Consider the following 13,131-nt stretch of genomic DNA (forward strand, 5'->3'; position numbering starts at 1 on the left):
GTAAATTTTACTTTAATTTTGACTGTTTTCTTTCAGTTGCATTGCTGCTATTTAATTGTAGCACTTGACCCAAATGACCTTAATTCATGTTTGAACCAGTCTGATCCATTTTCTATCAACATGCAAATATCTGAAGGAATGTGTTCTTGTGTATTTTTATTAATCTAATGTTAAGTATTTGCAGAGCTTTGAACCAAAGCATAATAAATGCAGTGAACAAGCTATTCAATTGGAATAATTTCTTTCAAAGTTTCAAAGCATACACATTTTAAATAGTCAATTCAGCTTTCCGTTTGTTTCAATTTCATTTCTTTTTCAGATAGATGCCGTAGAACACACACAACAGCTCTCCCTTCTTTAATGATCTTTGGTCTGGACACGTAGGTAGCCTTGTCTGGCATGGATTGAACAATCTGATCCAGCAGCGATTCCTTTTGAGATTAATGTATAGAGTTAGGAAAAACTGCAGTACATACTATTCAAATAAGATTAATTACAACTTAATAAAAAACCTCTAGACTTAATTAAAGTTCTTGAACTGTAATGGAGTTTTTAAACTTTGCATTGCATTCAATTCCCCCTGGGTAGCTAAGAGGTTATGCATGTACTGAAAATTGTTTTTCAGAATTAGTACAGTGAATCTCTTATAGCAACCTTATGAAAACTCAAAAGGCTGAGCAGAACAGCACAGCCTCAGGTGGAGGTGGGAGGGGGTACCATTGAACAAGTTGGGATGTTATGTTGAATTTGTATAAGATGATTGAGGCCAAATTTAGATTATCATTTGCAGTTCTGGTCATCTGCTTACACAAAAAAGAGCTTGAAAGGATGCAGACAAAACTTACAGATGTCAGGATTGGAGGAACTGAGTTATACGAAAAGGTTAAATAAATTAGGACTTTATTCCATGGAGCACAGGAGAATGAGGAAGGATCTTGAGGTATAAATAATTGAGGGATATAGATGGGTAAATGCATGCAGGTTTTTTCCCCCTCAGGTTGGTGAGACTAGAACTAGGGGTCATAAGTTTAGGTGAAAAGTGAAATAATCAAGGGGAATCTCAGGGCAACCTCACTCAGGGTGGTCTGGTTATGGAATGAGCTGCCAGTTGAAGTGGTAGATGTGAGTTCAATTGTAAGATTTAAGAAATTTGGATATGTCCATGGATGAGAGAAGGAAACCAAGATGGTACAGACTTGATGGGCTAGAGGGCCTGTTTCTACTGTAGTGCTCTATGACTGAGCAAATTCTATGCAGTTTGTTGTATCATTGTGCTTATAGCCTTAAAGACCCTTGCAAATCCTATTCAACATATTATACAGGATATAATTTGTTTTCATGACTTGACATTCAGCAATGTGCACTTGTTAACATAAGTATTGTAATTAATAGTTGGTGGTTATTCATCTTTGGCTCTGACCATCCTCTGAAAGCAAGCACGTTCAAGTCTCTCAAACAGAAAACGGTCTTGAGACTAGTATGTATTGTTCACCTGAATCTAGTAATGCCTAGCTTTGTATCTGAATATATATCAAACAAGTTTACATGCTCTTTCCATTAATGATTGCATCACATTTGCCATCTTAATTCTATGCAGCTTTGTAGATTGTCAATTAAGGTCTATTGCATTTAATACCCATTCTCTGCATTCCATGCAAAATAGTGGATTGCAACTGATTCTAAAATTTTTACAAAATTAATTGAAACCTTAACAGCAATACAAAGGAGTCAATACTTCGATCTTAGGCCATCTTTGGTCTGTGGTCGATGGAGGCTTAACAGAGTTAATTAGTTTTGTTACTCAGGTGCATAGTCTTACCATTTCATCTGGTTTATCTGTAGCAGCTCCTTTTCGAACAGTAATTCGAACATGGTGGTGCTTCTCAAGCCATTGCTGAATATGTTTAATTTTTGTTTGAAGGTCATGCTTTGCAATATCAGCTGAGAAATTTTGTTCCTTGATTTGGCAAACTACTACATTAAGAAGAAAATAGAAAATGAAGTTAACTATTTCCTGCTTAATGTGCTTTTCCCACCAAGACAACATGTTCAGAACCCAAATTCTTCCTACATTTGTTTAGTGGGTGGATGTCTATGACATTTCTTTTGACAAATCTGCATAACCTCAATTATTTCCAGTTTTTCATTTGATTCCCAACAGCTGCAGTATTTTGCTTTTCATGTTTTTGTTCAGAAGATCAATGCCACGTGTTTTTCCCTAATCATATTGAGTCTACAATCAATAGCTTAAAGAATTTTCCCCAGTAATGTGACACTTCTGCGTTCTGCCCACTGGATGGCAATACAGATTCTGGGCACTAATTTATCAACAAGGCAAATTGCTTGGCATTTGTTTTCCTTTAGAACCTGGTTACCTGAGCTGATAGAAACACATTTTGTACTGCAAGGGAACTCTCCACATGTTTGAACAATACCAATTAAATTTCCCAGTGATTCCAATGGACAGCAAGTCCAATGACTGAATCACTCTGTCTGAATGACTGAATCAATCAACTGATGTTCTCAGTTCTAAACCATTTTTATACCATGGAGCCTTACCATTAACCAATGGGTCCATGGACCCCAAACGTACTCTAAGGCTTTGAAAGAAGTCTCATGAGAAACAGGATGACCTCTTACATACCAGTTCTGTGTTTGTCCTTTTGTTTGTCTCTGAGTTTTAGTTGTTCCTCATGGATCTGTTTTCCTGTCATTAGTTTATACACTGGAGGATCTGCATTTTCATTGAGAGGCACAATCTTAATATCACGCTCATCCATCATACGAATAACGTTAGCTCTGTGCAGATGTCCTAGATTTTCTCCATTTTCATCTATTACATGGATGATGCGGTGACTAATTTTTCTACCAACGCTTCCTATTGTTGTTCTGGCTCTTGGATCCTTTTTTGTCTTGTGTTGCACTGCCTCTGGTTTGTCTTCTCCAGCTGCTGTGAAGGTTCTGAGAGGTGGTATCCACCAAGCTTTTTTCCACTTGGGTATGATACAGCTGAATGGGGGAATCATTGTTGCTGTTTGTACAGATAAACTATGAAAATGTCTTGCATTTTCTTTACAAATATACTGACCAGTTTTATTTGGTAGAATTTGGAAAGCAAATTTCCTTATGTAACTTGCAGCCATTCTGAAAGACAATGCAGAGAAACTAAATGAGTAGTTATAATGCCAATATATTAGTGCAGTGATTTTTAAATTGTTATATTTGGGTTTGATAGGAAACTGCACTCTGGTTTGTGGTTGATCTTGGGGCATTTTGGGGGTTAGCATGTAGCAAAGAACTTCAGCCACTAATTTTCAAATCTGACTATAGACTGTAGATTAAATTTAAAATGCAGCTCTGAACAACGGGTTCCTAAAAGCTGTAAATCACAGTTAATGGGAAGACCAGACAATGCTGATTAAAATGAAGTTGGGTGACTATGGTATGAGTGTGAAGCAGGAACCATGACGTTTGTGTGTAGTTCAAAGGAAGCATTATGGATGCATTGTCAATATGGCATTGTCCTTCGATCTTTAGCACAAACAATGTTGTGTAGCATTGGGTTGAGCAGACCTCCTCCTCCGAAAAGGTCTCCATATGATGCCTGCTGTATCTCATTTTGTCAAATAAAACGCTACTTCATGTACACCAGCAAAGTCTCTCCAGTGGCTTTGTTTCAACGACAGCAGATGAGACACTGCAGTCTGAATAAGGAACTCGAGCACTAGCTTATGGAGTTGTATTATGTGAAATCAATCTGTTAAGCTCTTGGCTCTGTCAGATTCTTTGCTAAAATAATTCAGAATTAACACTTTCTGAAAGAATAAACATGAGATTCTGCACATGCTGGAAATCCAAAGCAACAGTCAAGATGCTGAAGGAACTCAACTCAGGCAATTTCTATGGAGGGGAATAAGCAGTAAACATTTTGGGCAGAGACCCTTCATCAGGACTAGAAAGGAAGATGGAAGAAGGCAGCATCAGTTGGGAGTGGGGCATCAGTACAAGCTAGCAGGGGATAGGTGAAACCAGGTGAGGGGGAATGTGATAGGTGAAAGGTAAGGAGCCGAAGAAGGAACCTGATAGTGTGGACCATGGGACAAAGGGTGGGGGGGGGGGAGAAGGGGGAGATCACCACAGGAAAGTGATGGGCAGGTGAGAATAGGGAAGCCAGAAATTGGAACGGAAAAGGGGCTTCTTTGAGCATCTTAACCTTCTGGCACAAAAGGCAGAATTTCCTGGTGGCCACCCGTTTTATTTATTCTTTGTTTCTGACATGTTGGTCCATGGCTGTATCAAACTGCCATAATGAGGCAACTCAGACTGGGGGAGTAACACCTCATATTCTGTCTGGGTAGCCTCCAAACTGATGGCATGAACACTGATTTCTCCAACTTCTGGTAACTTCTCGCCCCTCACCCTTCTCTTCACCTAACACTTCCCAGCTTCTCTGTTCATCCATCCACTGTCCCTCTTGCCTAGTTTTACTTTCACCTGCCAGCTTTTCCTCCTCACTCCCCTCACCACCTTATTCTAGCTTCTTCCCTTTTCCTGCCCTGTCGTAATGAAGGGTCTCGGCTCAAAACTGCTTATTCCCCTTCATAGACGCTGCCATATCTTCTGAGTTCCTCCAGTACTTTGTGTGTTGAATCTTTCTGGAAGTACTGTGTTTACATCAGTTTTGTTTTTCTCCACTTGTTCCTCACAGGTGGCTCAATTCCCAAATTTTGTGCTCCATCAACACAATGCAAGATGACAATTCTCCCCACTGTCTAATTTCACTAATTACAATATTAAAATTTGTTTTCCCCAGAAAGCATTATTTGCAAAATTAAAATTCTTTAACACCATTCAACATCCAGATATATTGTTGAGGCACAAATCTCAAAATCATTACCTTCATTAGAGGCTCATTGCAGTTTGCCATCTACAAGCACTGGTTGAACCCAAAGATCTGTAGTTCACATGATACAGCCAAAGGCAATAATTAGAGTTCATAACTAATTTACCTATTCTGTTTACCTTTTTGGAAGAAAGCATTTAGAATCAGAGTTACACTTAAGCTGATTCTCTTATTTTCTGTAATCCGCACAATGTTTCTGACCTTCCCTGCCCTTGTAGATTCATTGCATTTTGGAGTATACCCAATTCAGGGTTCATTGAAGTTGGGTTGATGCTTCTCACCAGCACTATTAAAAGATGATTCTTCAAGCAATTCACAGGATTTTAGTTATATCTTCTCTTTAATAGTTGAAGCATGTGCTTTATGGCAAAATGAAGTATAATTCTGGCATTGTACTACACTATAACCAAACTGAGCTTAGCTTATTCAACACTTTGGATTTCCCGATTTTGATCATGGCCTCAATTTTTCTTCTAGTTTTTGATTTGTTCAATCCTGAATAGATTGCTGTATCCTAAAAGAAGTCAAAGTAGCTTTACACTTGATGGTAATATTCTTCTGAGCACTGAGTATCTAGAGATTCTCAGCAGTGGGTATTACAGTTAGAAGATCGGATCTTCTAACTAGGCGCACACTGGATCTCATTTAGCACCTTATTTAGTTATTGAGAATACTTTTGCTGCTGGTTTTACCCATCTCATATCTTGGTATTCAATCAAAACCCCTTGTATTTTAATTTTCCCAGAGTTCAGCTTTTTGTTGAGAGTTAGCACATCAAAAGATACATTTGTCGACCTTTCGGGCCGGAACCCTTCGTCAGTCCTGACGAAGAGTTCCAGCCTGAAACGTCGACAGATCTTTTCCACGGATGCTGCCCGACTTGCTGAGCTCCTCCAGCATGTTGTGAGTATTGCTTTGACCCCAGCATCTGCAGATTATTTTGAGTCAAAAGATACATTTTTAAGGAGAGAAACAACTTATGCCACTACTTTCAAAACTTTTGATATAAGGGGGATTACTTGCTACCTGCTTTCAATGTTCACTTTGATGTAATGGACATTAAAAAGGCTGATAGCAGTAGCCAAATTTGCCTGCTTCTACTTGTACCATTCCCTCAGTAAATGGCTGGGTATGCACCAGTGTGTGATAGAGTCAAAACACCTTAAGTTTGTATCTAGCCCCAATCTACACTAATCTGGTTTTAGTTTTCCCAGAACTCTGGCTTGGACCACTCACCAACCCATCAGAGGACACTTAAAGTAGCCAATTAATATACTAGTCTGTATGTTAAATCCATCCAATCACAAGGAGAACATAAACTCTACACAGTAGCAGAGGTGAGGATTGAAACTACGTTGCTGTAGTTGGGAGACACCAACTACTAGCGAGCTACTGTGCTGGCATTAGTCTGGGGAGCACAAAAGGCCTTTTTCCATGTCACTAAAGCCTATGACACAGAAAGCACTGTAACACTTCTCACATTTGCTTGCCTGCAAAAGTTTATCACCATAATGTTTGCTACACGGTGGCATGCAAGCAATGACAAACCACAATTGATCCAATCTCATTGCAGATACCCGCAGTTTTACAATTTGTTTCCAACAAGTTTCCCAAACAGCTCAAGTTCAATTCCTGTAGCTGCCTGTAAGGAGTTTGTATGTTCTCCCTGTGACTGTGTGGGGTTCTCTGGGTGTTCCGGTTTCTTCCCACAGTCCAAAGATGTACTGGCTGGTAGGTTAATTGGTCATTGTAAACGTCCTGTGATTAGGCTAGAGTTAAGTTGGGGTTGCTCGAAGGGCCTATTCCATGATGTATGTCAATAATCACAATAAAATAATTACTGTTCAACCAAGGTCACCCCAATAACAGTAAACAGTGTAAGGAAGACACTTGTATTTATAGACCAAGCTCCAAATTAACATCAATTACTTCACTGAATCACAGATCTTTCTTGTAATGTCCTCAAAACAAGGTCTTCTATCAACCTTTCTGCTATATATTGTTACCCTCTGACAAAATATTAATGCAAAAGGTGGAATGACAGTGATCACCTCACTGAATCGCAATGCCACCTTCATTCCTATTTCATGCTACTCCAGTTTGCTTAAGATTACACCTCCCCCCCCCCTTACAATAGAGAGTTTATTTCCTACGGTTTGCTGCAAAATAAAAGGGCAAACTCCAACTCGTGAATAAAATCAGTGAGTCGAGTAGTGTCTATGGGGGCAAGGAATTGTCTCGTACCTGGTTTTATAACAATTTGAACTTTACGCCCTCCCGCTTCCCCTTCCTGAAAATATGCACATGAATTCTTAAACACTATTCGGATTTGGTACAGAAGCGTGCTTAAATGTGCTTGCTAAAAAATCATATCGCCAATTCCTTCAGTCTGTCTAGCGGGACCAGTCTGTTGACATATCAACCTCGACAATCAGTAACCATTGTGCACACGTTCCAACTTCCATTAAACAAATGCATAATTAATCATCGACAAAATAGCAACAAATTCTTGTTAATAAGCTCTAAGGGACGCGTCAGGTAATGATTTTAAACGAGAAACATTTAAAAAGTGAGGAGAGAAGCCGTTCGCATTTTAGAGCTTTAAAATGTTGAATGAAGTAGATTCGAGTCCGTATGCAGGCGAATGCCTCTTGGTTCGGCTCCATATTGAGTTAGCGTGGGCCGGTCTCAACTCTGCGCCCGAGGCTCGATCCCCCGTTCTAGGCCCAGGTCTCAGCCCCCGCTGATTATATTCACCTCCTGGCGTCTTAGGCTGAGTCCTCCTCACGGCTCCAGGTCACTGAGATGGTGTCCGCTAAGAAGCACCGAGCATTTAAACCGAATCGCCCTGAGTCAGTGAGAGACGAACCGAGCAGAGGACGTGCAGAGCAAAATAAAAGACTGGTAATTACCCAATAGCTGCGAAAGGCGGAAAGGAGAGCCCGAGAGTATTGAGAAAACCAATCATTGCCCGATGACGGCACACAGAACAGGAACGACCTCAAGCTCGAGAGTCACTGACTGAGTAAGATGTACAGTATTGGAAGATTCTGATAATTATTCATTTGCCCTAAGAAGATACGGTAACTACTTGGAACTAGGGCACTGTAAGTAAAGGTATTCCGGACGCTACCCTCGTACACGTGAACAGAGAGTCCAACATTTTGCGAGAGAAAATCTGCAGATGCTGTAAATCCAAGCAACACACACAATATGCTGGAGACCAGTCTTGCCCGAAACGTCGACTGCACTTTTTTCCACAGATGCTGCCTGGCCTGCTGAGTTACTCCGGTATTTTGTGTGTTTTGCAGGGAGTCCAACATTAGTGGGTTACTCAACTACATTGCAAATTACTGACACAAACCACAGCTCCAGTGGTGGAAGAAGTGTATTTGTGGTAGTAGATCTGGAACATAGGATAGTACAGCACAGTACAGGCCCTTTGGCCCACAATGTTGTGCTGACCCTCAAACCCTGCATCCCATATAAGCCCCCACCTTAAATTCCTCCACATTCTTATCTAGTAGTCTCTTAAACTTCACTAGTGTATCTGCCTCCACCAGTGACTCAGGCAGTGCATTCCATGCACCAACCACTCTCTGAGTAAAAAACCTTCCTCTAATATCCCCCTTGAACTTCCCATCCCTTACCTTAAAGCCACGTCCTCTTGTATTGAGCAGTGGTGCCCTGGGGAAGAGGCGCTGGCTGTCCACTCTATCTATTCCTCTTATTATCTTGTACACCTCTATCATGTCTCCTCTCATCCTCCTTCTCTCCTTTCAGATTTTCCCCCGAAAGTCAATGACCAACAGTCAGGGGATGTGCTGGGGGCAGCCCACAAATGTCACCATGCTTTTGGCACCAACATAACCCTACCTGCAACTTGCTAATCCTAACCATAGGCCTTTGGAATGTGGGAAGAAACTGGAGAAAATCATGTGGTCATGGGGAGACGATACAGACAGCAGTGGGAATTGAATGGGGGTTGCTGGTGCTGTAATAGCATTACATTACATACATAGACGATGTAATCATTTGTAAGATTAAATCCTGCAACCATTAAAACTTTGTTTTTAATATAACAATTTCAAGATGTACTTTTAATGACTGGTAAAAAATTATTAACATCTTGATAGCTAAGAACTTTATCCCTGATAGGTTTTTTGGAGCTGCATACATTCAGACAGGTAGAAAGTATTATATCACTTTCTTGATTCATGCTTTGATGATCTTGATTGAGCTTTGGATAGGAGTCATTGTAATATTGATGTGACTCGGACACTGTTGTAGATTGAACAACCACGTTTATTCACCAGACTTCCATTTTTTACTTCTCTATGTCCTGACGTCATACGCACTCTGACACTACGAATACTCACACAATACATTACATCCCCCTTCTCAAGTTTTTTTTACAACTCTGTGAATTACCAAAACAATGTCTCTAGGTATGCCCTTCTTACAGTGCAACAACCACGACATAAACTAAAAAAAATCTTACCTTCTTGTACTGTATTCTGCATTGTATCTTACAATATTAACAGCAGTATATTTTCTTTTACTAACATAGACTAATAAACTGTTTATTTCACACCTGGAACTTATAATGTGTGAGTTTGCCACCAACTGTGTGAGACTGTATGTATGTCTGGTCTCTGTATCTAGCTGGAAGTTTGACTTGTCTCCCAGACCGTGTGTGACACAACTGTGACTGTGCTTGTCCTTCATCCCTGTCAGTCTCTCGAGTGACCTCTGTGTCTTTGCGGTCTGCATCACTCTTGGTGTCATTTGTTTCCATATCTGTATATGTGGACATGTCCTGTGCATCTGTACCTGGAAACTCACTCTTGCCTGTCTTCAGCAGATGCTTCCTGTTCCTCCTGTAGACTCTTCCATCCGGCGTGCGAACTATGAAGGATCTTGGTTGCTGATGTCTGTTCACAACCACAGCTGGTTGCCAAGTGTCCCCTCTCTGTATTCTGACATTTTCAACTGTATGCAGATCTGGCAACTACTGTATGTCTGTCATAGTGGCTGTTTTGCTATATTTGCTTGTACTTTTGCTTGTCATGTACTTGAGCATTACCTCCAGGAATCAGTAGAGTTGTGGATGTTGGCAGTTTGGACCTCAGACGACGTCCCATCAACAGCTGCGCAGGAGAGAACCCCACACCCTCAATCGGTGCGTTGCGGTATTCGAGCAGAGCAATGTAAGGGTCACCGTTGCTGCTTTGTGCCTTCTTGAGCATGTTCTTGACAGTTTGTACAGTTCTCTCTGCTTGTCCATTAGACTGAGCGTGTCCTGGACTGGAAGTAACATGTTGAAATTCCCAGCTTTCTGAGAATCCTCTGAACTCACCACTGGCATATTGTGGACCATTGTCACTAATGACAATATCTGGAATACTATGTCTTACGAATGTTGACTTCATTGCGGTAATGACACTACGACTGGATGTGTCACTTAACTTGGTGATCTCCGGATATTGATATCCCACTTCTGACACCATGTAATATTGATGTGACTTGGACACCGATGTAGATTGAACAACCATGTTTATTCAACAGACTTACATTTTTTATTTCTCTATGTCCTGACGTCATACGCACTCTGACGCTACGAATACTCACACAATACTGTACATTACAATTATAAAGAAGTACAGCACAGAAACAGGCCCATCGGCCCATCTAGTCCACGGCATAACCATTCAAACTGCCTACTCCCATCAACCTGCACTGGGACCAGAGCCCTTTATATCCCTACCATCCAAGTACCTATCCAAACTTCTCTTAAACATTGAACTCAAGCTCACATGGACCTCTTGTGCTGGCAGCTCATTCCACACTCTCATGATCCTCTGAATGAAGAAGTTTCCCCTCATGTTCCCCTTAAACTTCTCACCTTTCACCCTCAAGCCATGACTTTGTGTTGTAGTCCCACCCAAACTCAATGGAAAAAGCCTGCTTGCATTTACGCTATCTGTATCTCTCATAATTTTGTATACCTCTATCAAATCTGTCATTCTTCTATGTTCTAAATAATACAGTCCTAACCTATTCAATCTTTCCTTATAATTCAGCTCCTCCAGACCCGGGAATATCCTTGTAAATTTTCTCTGCTCTCAACCTTGTTTATATCTTTTCTGTAGGTAGGTGACCAAAACTGCACACAATACTGCAAATTAGGCCTCACCAATGTCTTATACATGATGATGGTGACGTTGACTTAGGCCTGAGAGGCCAGCGTTGGGCATTTTCAAGCCTTACAAGGCACGGAACGAGAGACTGTGTGGTGCGCTACTCCTCACACAGACATTTCGCAATACAGTATTTTTCTTTTATTTTATGAGGTTGAGTTGCGAGGTCAACACTCAAGCTGGCACAGAAGGAAAGCATACTCGGGAACGGCCCGACTCAATTCAAACCCAGGAAGCTCCGTTCCGGAGTCTGGCTCTGATGTCACTGCGCCACCAGCTGACCTAAACTTATACAACTTCAACATAACGTCCCATCCTCGGTACTCAATATACTGATATATGAAGGCCAAGGTGCCAAAAACTTTCTTTAAAATCCTATCTAGCTGTGATGCCACTTTCAACAAATTAGGGACCTATATTCCCAGGATTGCTATGTTCTACCACACTCCTCAGTGCCCTACCGTTCACTGTGTAAGTCCTACCCTGGTTGGTCCTACCGAAGTGCAAAGCCTCGCACTTGTCTGCATTAAATTCCATCTGCCATTTTTTAGCCCATATTTCCAACTGATGTAGATCTCTTTGCAAGCCATGATAGCCTTCCTCTCTGTTCACTACACCCCTAATCTTGTTGTCATCTGCAAATTTGCTGATCCAGTTGACATCATTAAGGAGGTGAATCACTTTGCAGAATACAGAATTCTCAGTGCTAGCCAGAGTGATATGGCTTCTCCATTTAAATTTCAGGTCAGTGGTTGCCAGCCCCATGAGATCTTGATCTTGGCTTTGCTGATGTTAATGCCATTGAGTTTTGAGGGAACGCAAACACGAGGAAATCTGCAGATGCTTAAATTTCAAGCAACACACATAAAAGTTGCTGGTGAACGCAGCACGCTAGGCAGCATCTATAGCAAGAGGTACAGTTGACGTTTTGGGCCGAGACCCTTCGTCAGTCCTGGGGAAGACTAGTCTAAGGACTAGGGAAGTCTAGGGAAGACAACCTCTGACCCCGCCAAACTTTAGAGACTGAGGGGCACTGGACCCCACCCCAAACCTCGGTTTGTGTGGATGCTGTATCATTTGCTACCCCGTTACAAATTAATGCCACGGAATAACAGACAGTACACTGCATACGATTAAAGGAATTATATTTATGAATCTTAACTAAAGGGTTCGTAAAGAATAACAAAAAGAAAAGGGCCTATTCTAATTAAATAGTCAAATGTGCACAAATTGGAGTTCATCTTGAACTTCTCTGTCATTCACACGCTGGGCCCTCGATCGGCGTAAAACCACACATCACCTTCCGAACATGGCTCACAATCCAACTCAAACTAACGGGTTTCCCACCGGATTGTATGCTACCACCGGTTCTCCCCAGCATCAGCTCTCTTCATCTCCTCTCAAAAGAAAGCCCAAAACCAACCTTATTGTCCCTCACCAAGAAAAACCTCCCGCTAATTGGATGGCACACATTCCATATCATCCCTTACCTTCAAAAGTAACCCAAACAGGCTGAAAGCAGAACAAACAGCTCTTACAGAGCTGCACAAAATGAAATACGTACAGCATAACAGTAAAAAAAAATATGAAGCAGGGCATTACACAGGGTACCTGTGTGTCACAAATATTAAGTCACTCTTACTTCCTAGGTCTGACTTTTGTTCAGATCTTATTGCAAGCAGATATAAACTACTTCAAGTATCTGAACAGTCAGAAATGGAAATGAGCTCTTTGTTGTCATTAGTAGAACTCTATACCTCGAGCCTTGAGATGATGCCACAGCTTGTACCAGTCTGCCCTCCTTATTCTAATTGTATGTTGAAATAAAGATACCACGTATATTACCTTATTTGGTCATGGGATGTGAATATTTTTTGGCAATGATGACATTTATTGTTCATTCTTAAAAGCCTTCCAACTGATAAGAGCAAATGGTACTGGAGTTACATATAGATCAGACTGGATGAGGGTGGCAGATATTAGTGAATCAGTTGAACTTTAGTAAAAATTCAATAGAAGCCATGCCAG

At 41.1% G+C, this 13,131-nt stretch overlaps 1 protein-coding gene across 2 annotated transcripts; it reads right to left on the reverse strand.

The window, feature by feature from the left end:
- Positions 1 to 277: 277 nt before the first annotated feature.
- Positions 278 to 7,993, reverse strand: mtif3 (mitochondrial translational initiation factor 3). Of its 2 annotated transcripts, none has more exons than XM_063054238.1 (4): positions 7,816 to 7,993; positions 2,645 to 3,144; positions 1,820 to 1,974; positions 278 to 431 (listed from the first exon to the last, which is right to left on the reverse strand). In XM_063054238.1, exons 1-4 carry the CDS (start codon positions 7,869 to 7,871, stop codon positions 282 to 284), a joined length of 861 nt encoding a protein of 286 aa, XP_062910308.1. In that variant the 5' UTR covers positions 7,872 to 7,993; the 3' UTR covers positions 278 to 281. The 2 variants fall into 2 exon arrangements, with proteins under 2 accessions (XP_062910308.1, XP_062910309.1); XM_063054239.1 differs by lacking the exon at positions 7,816 to 7,993 and adding an exon at positions 7,661 to 7,809.
- Between the last annotated feature and the right edge of the window lie 5,138 nt (positions 7,994 to 13,131).

The sequence above is a fragment of the Mobula hypostoma genome, chromosome 7 (assembly GCF_963921235.1).
Source record: "Mobula hypostoma chromosome 7, sMobHyp1.1, whole genome shotgun sequence".
In the NCBI taxonomy this organism is placed as follows: domain Eukaryota; kingdom Metazoa; phylum Chordata; class Chondrichthyes; order Myliobatiformes; family Myliobatidae; genus Mobula; species Mobula hypostoma.

What these genes read in the sequence shown, in the direction of transcription:
- mtif3 (XM_063054238.1), bottom strand. Translation starts at nt 7,871, where the DNA reads ATGATTGGTTTTCTCAATACTCTCGGGCTCTCCTTTCCGCCTTTCGCA. An exon ending in AAAGGACAAACACAGAACTG is followed by an intron (nt 1,975 to 2,644) that starts GTATGTAAGAGG and finishes TTCTTAATGTAG; the next exon opens with TAGTTTGCCAAATCAAGGAA. An exon ending in CAGATAAACCAGATGAAATG is followed by an intron (nt 432 to 1,819) that starts GTAAGACTATGC and finishes TAATCTCAAAAG; the next exon opens with GAATCGCTGCTGGATCAGAT.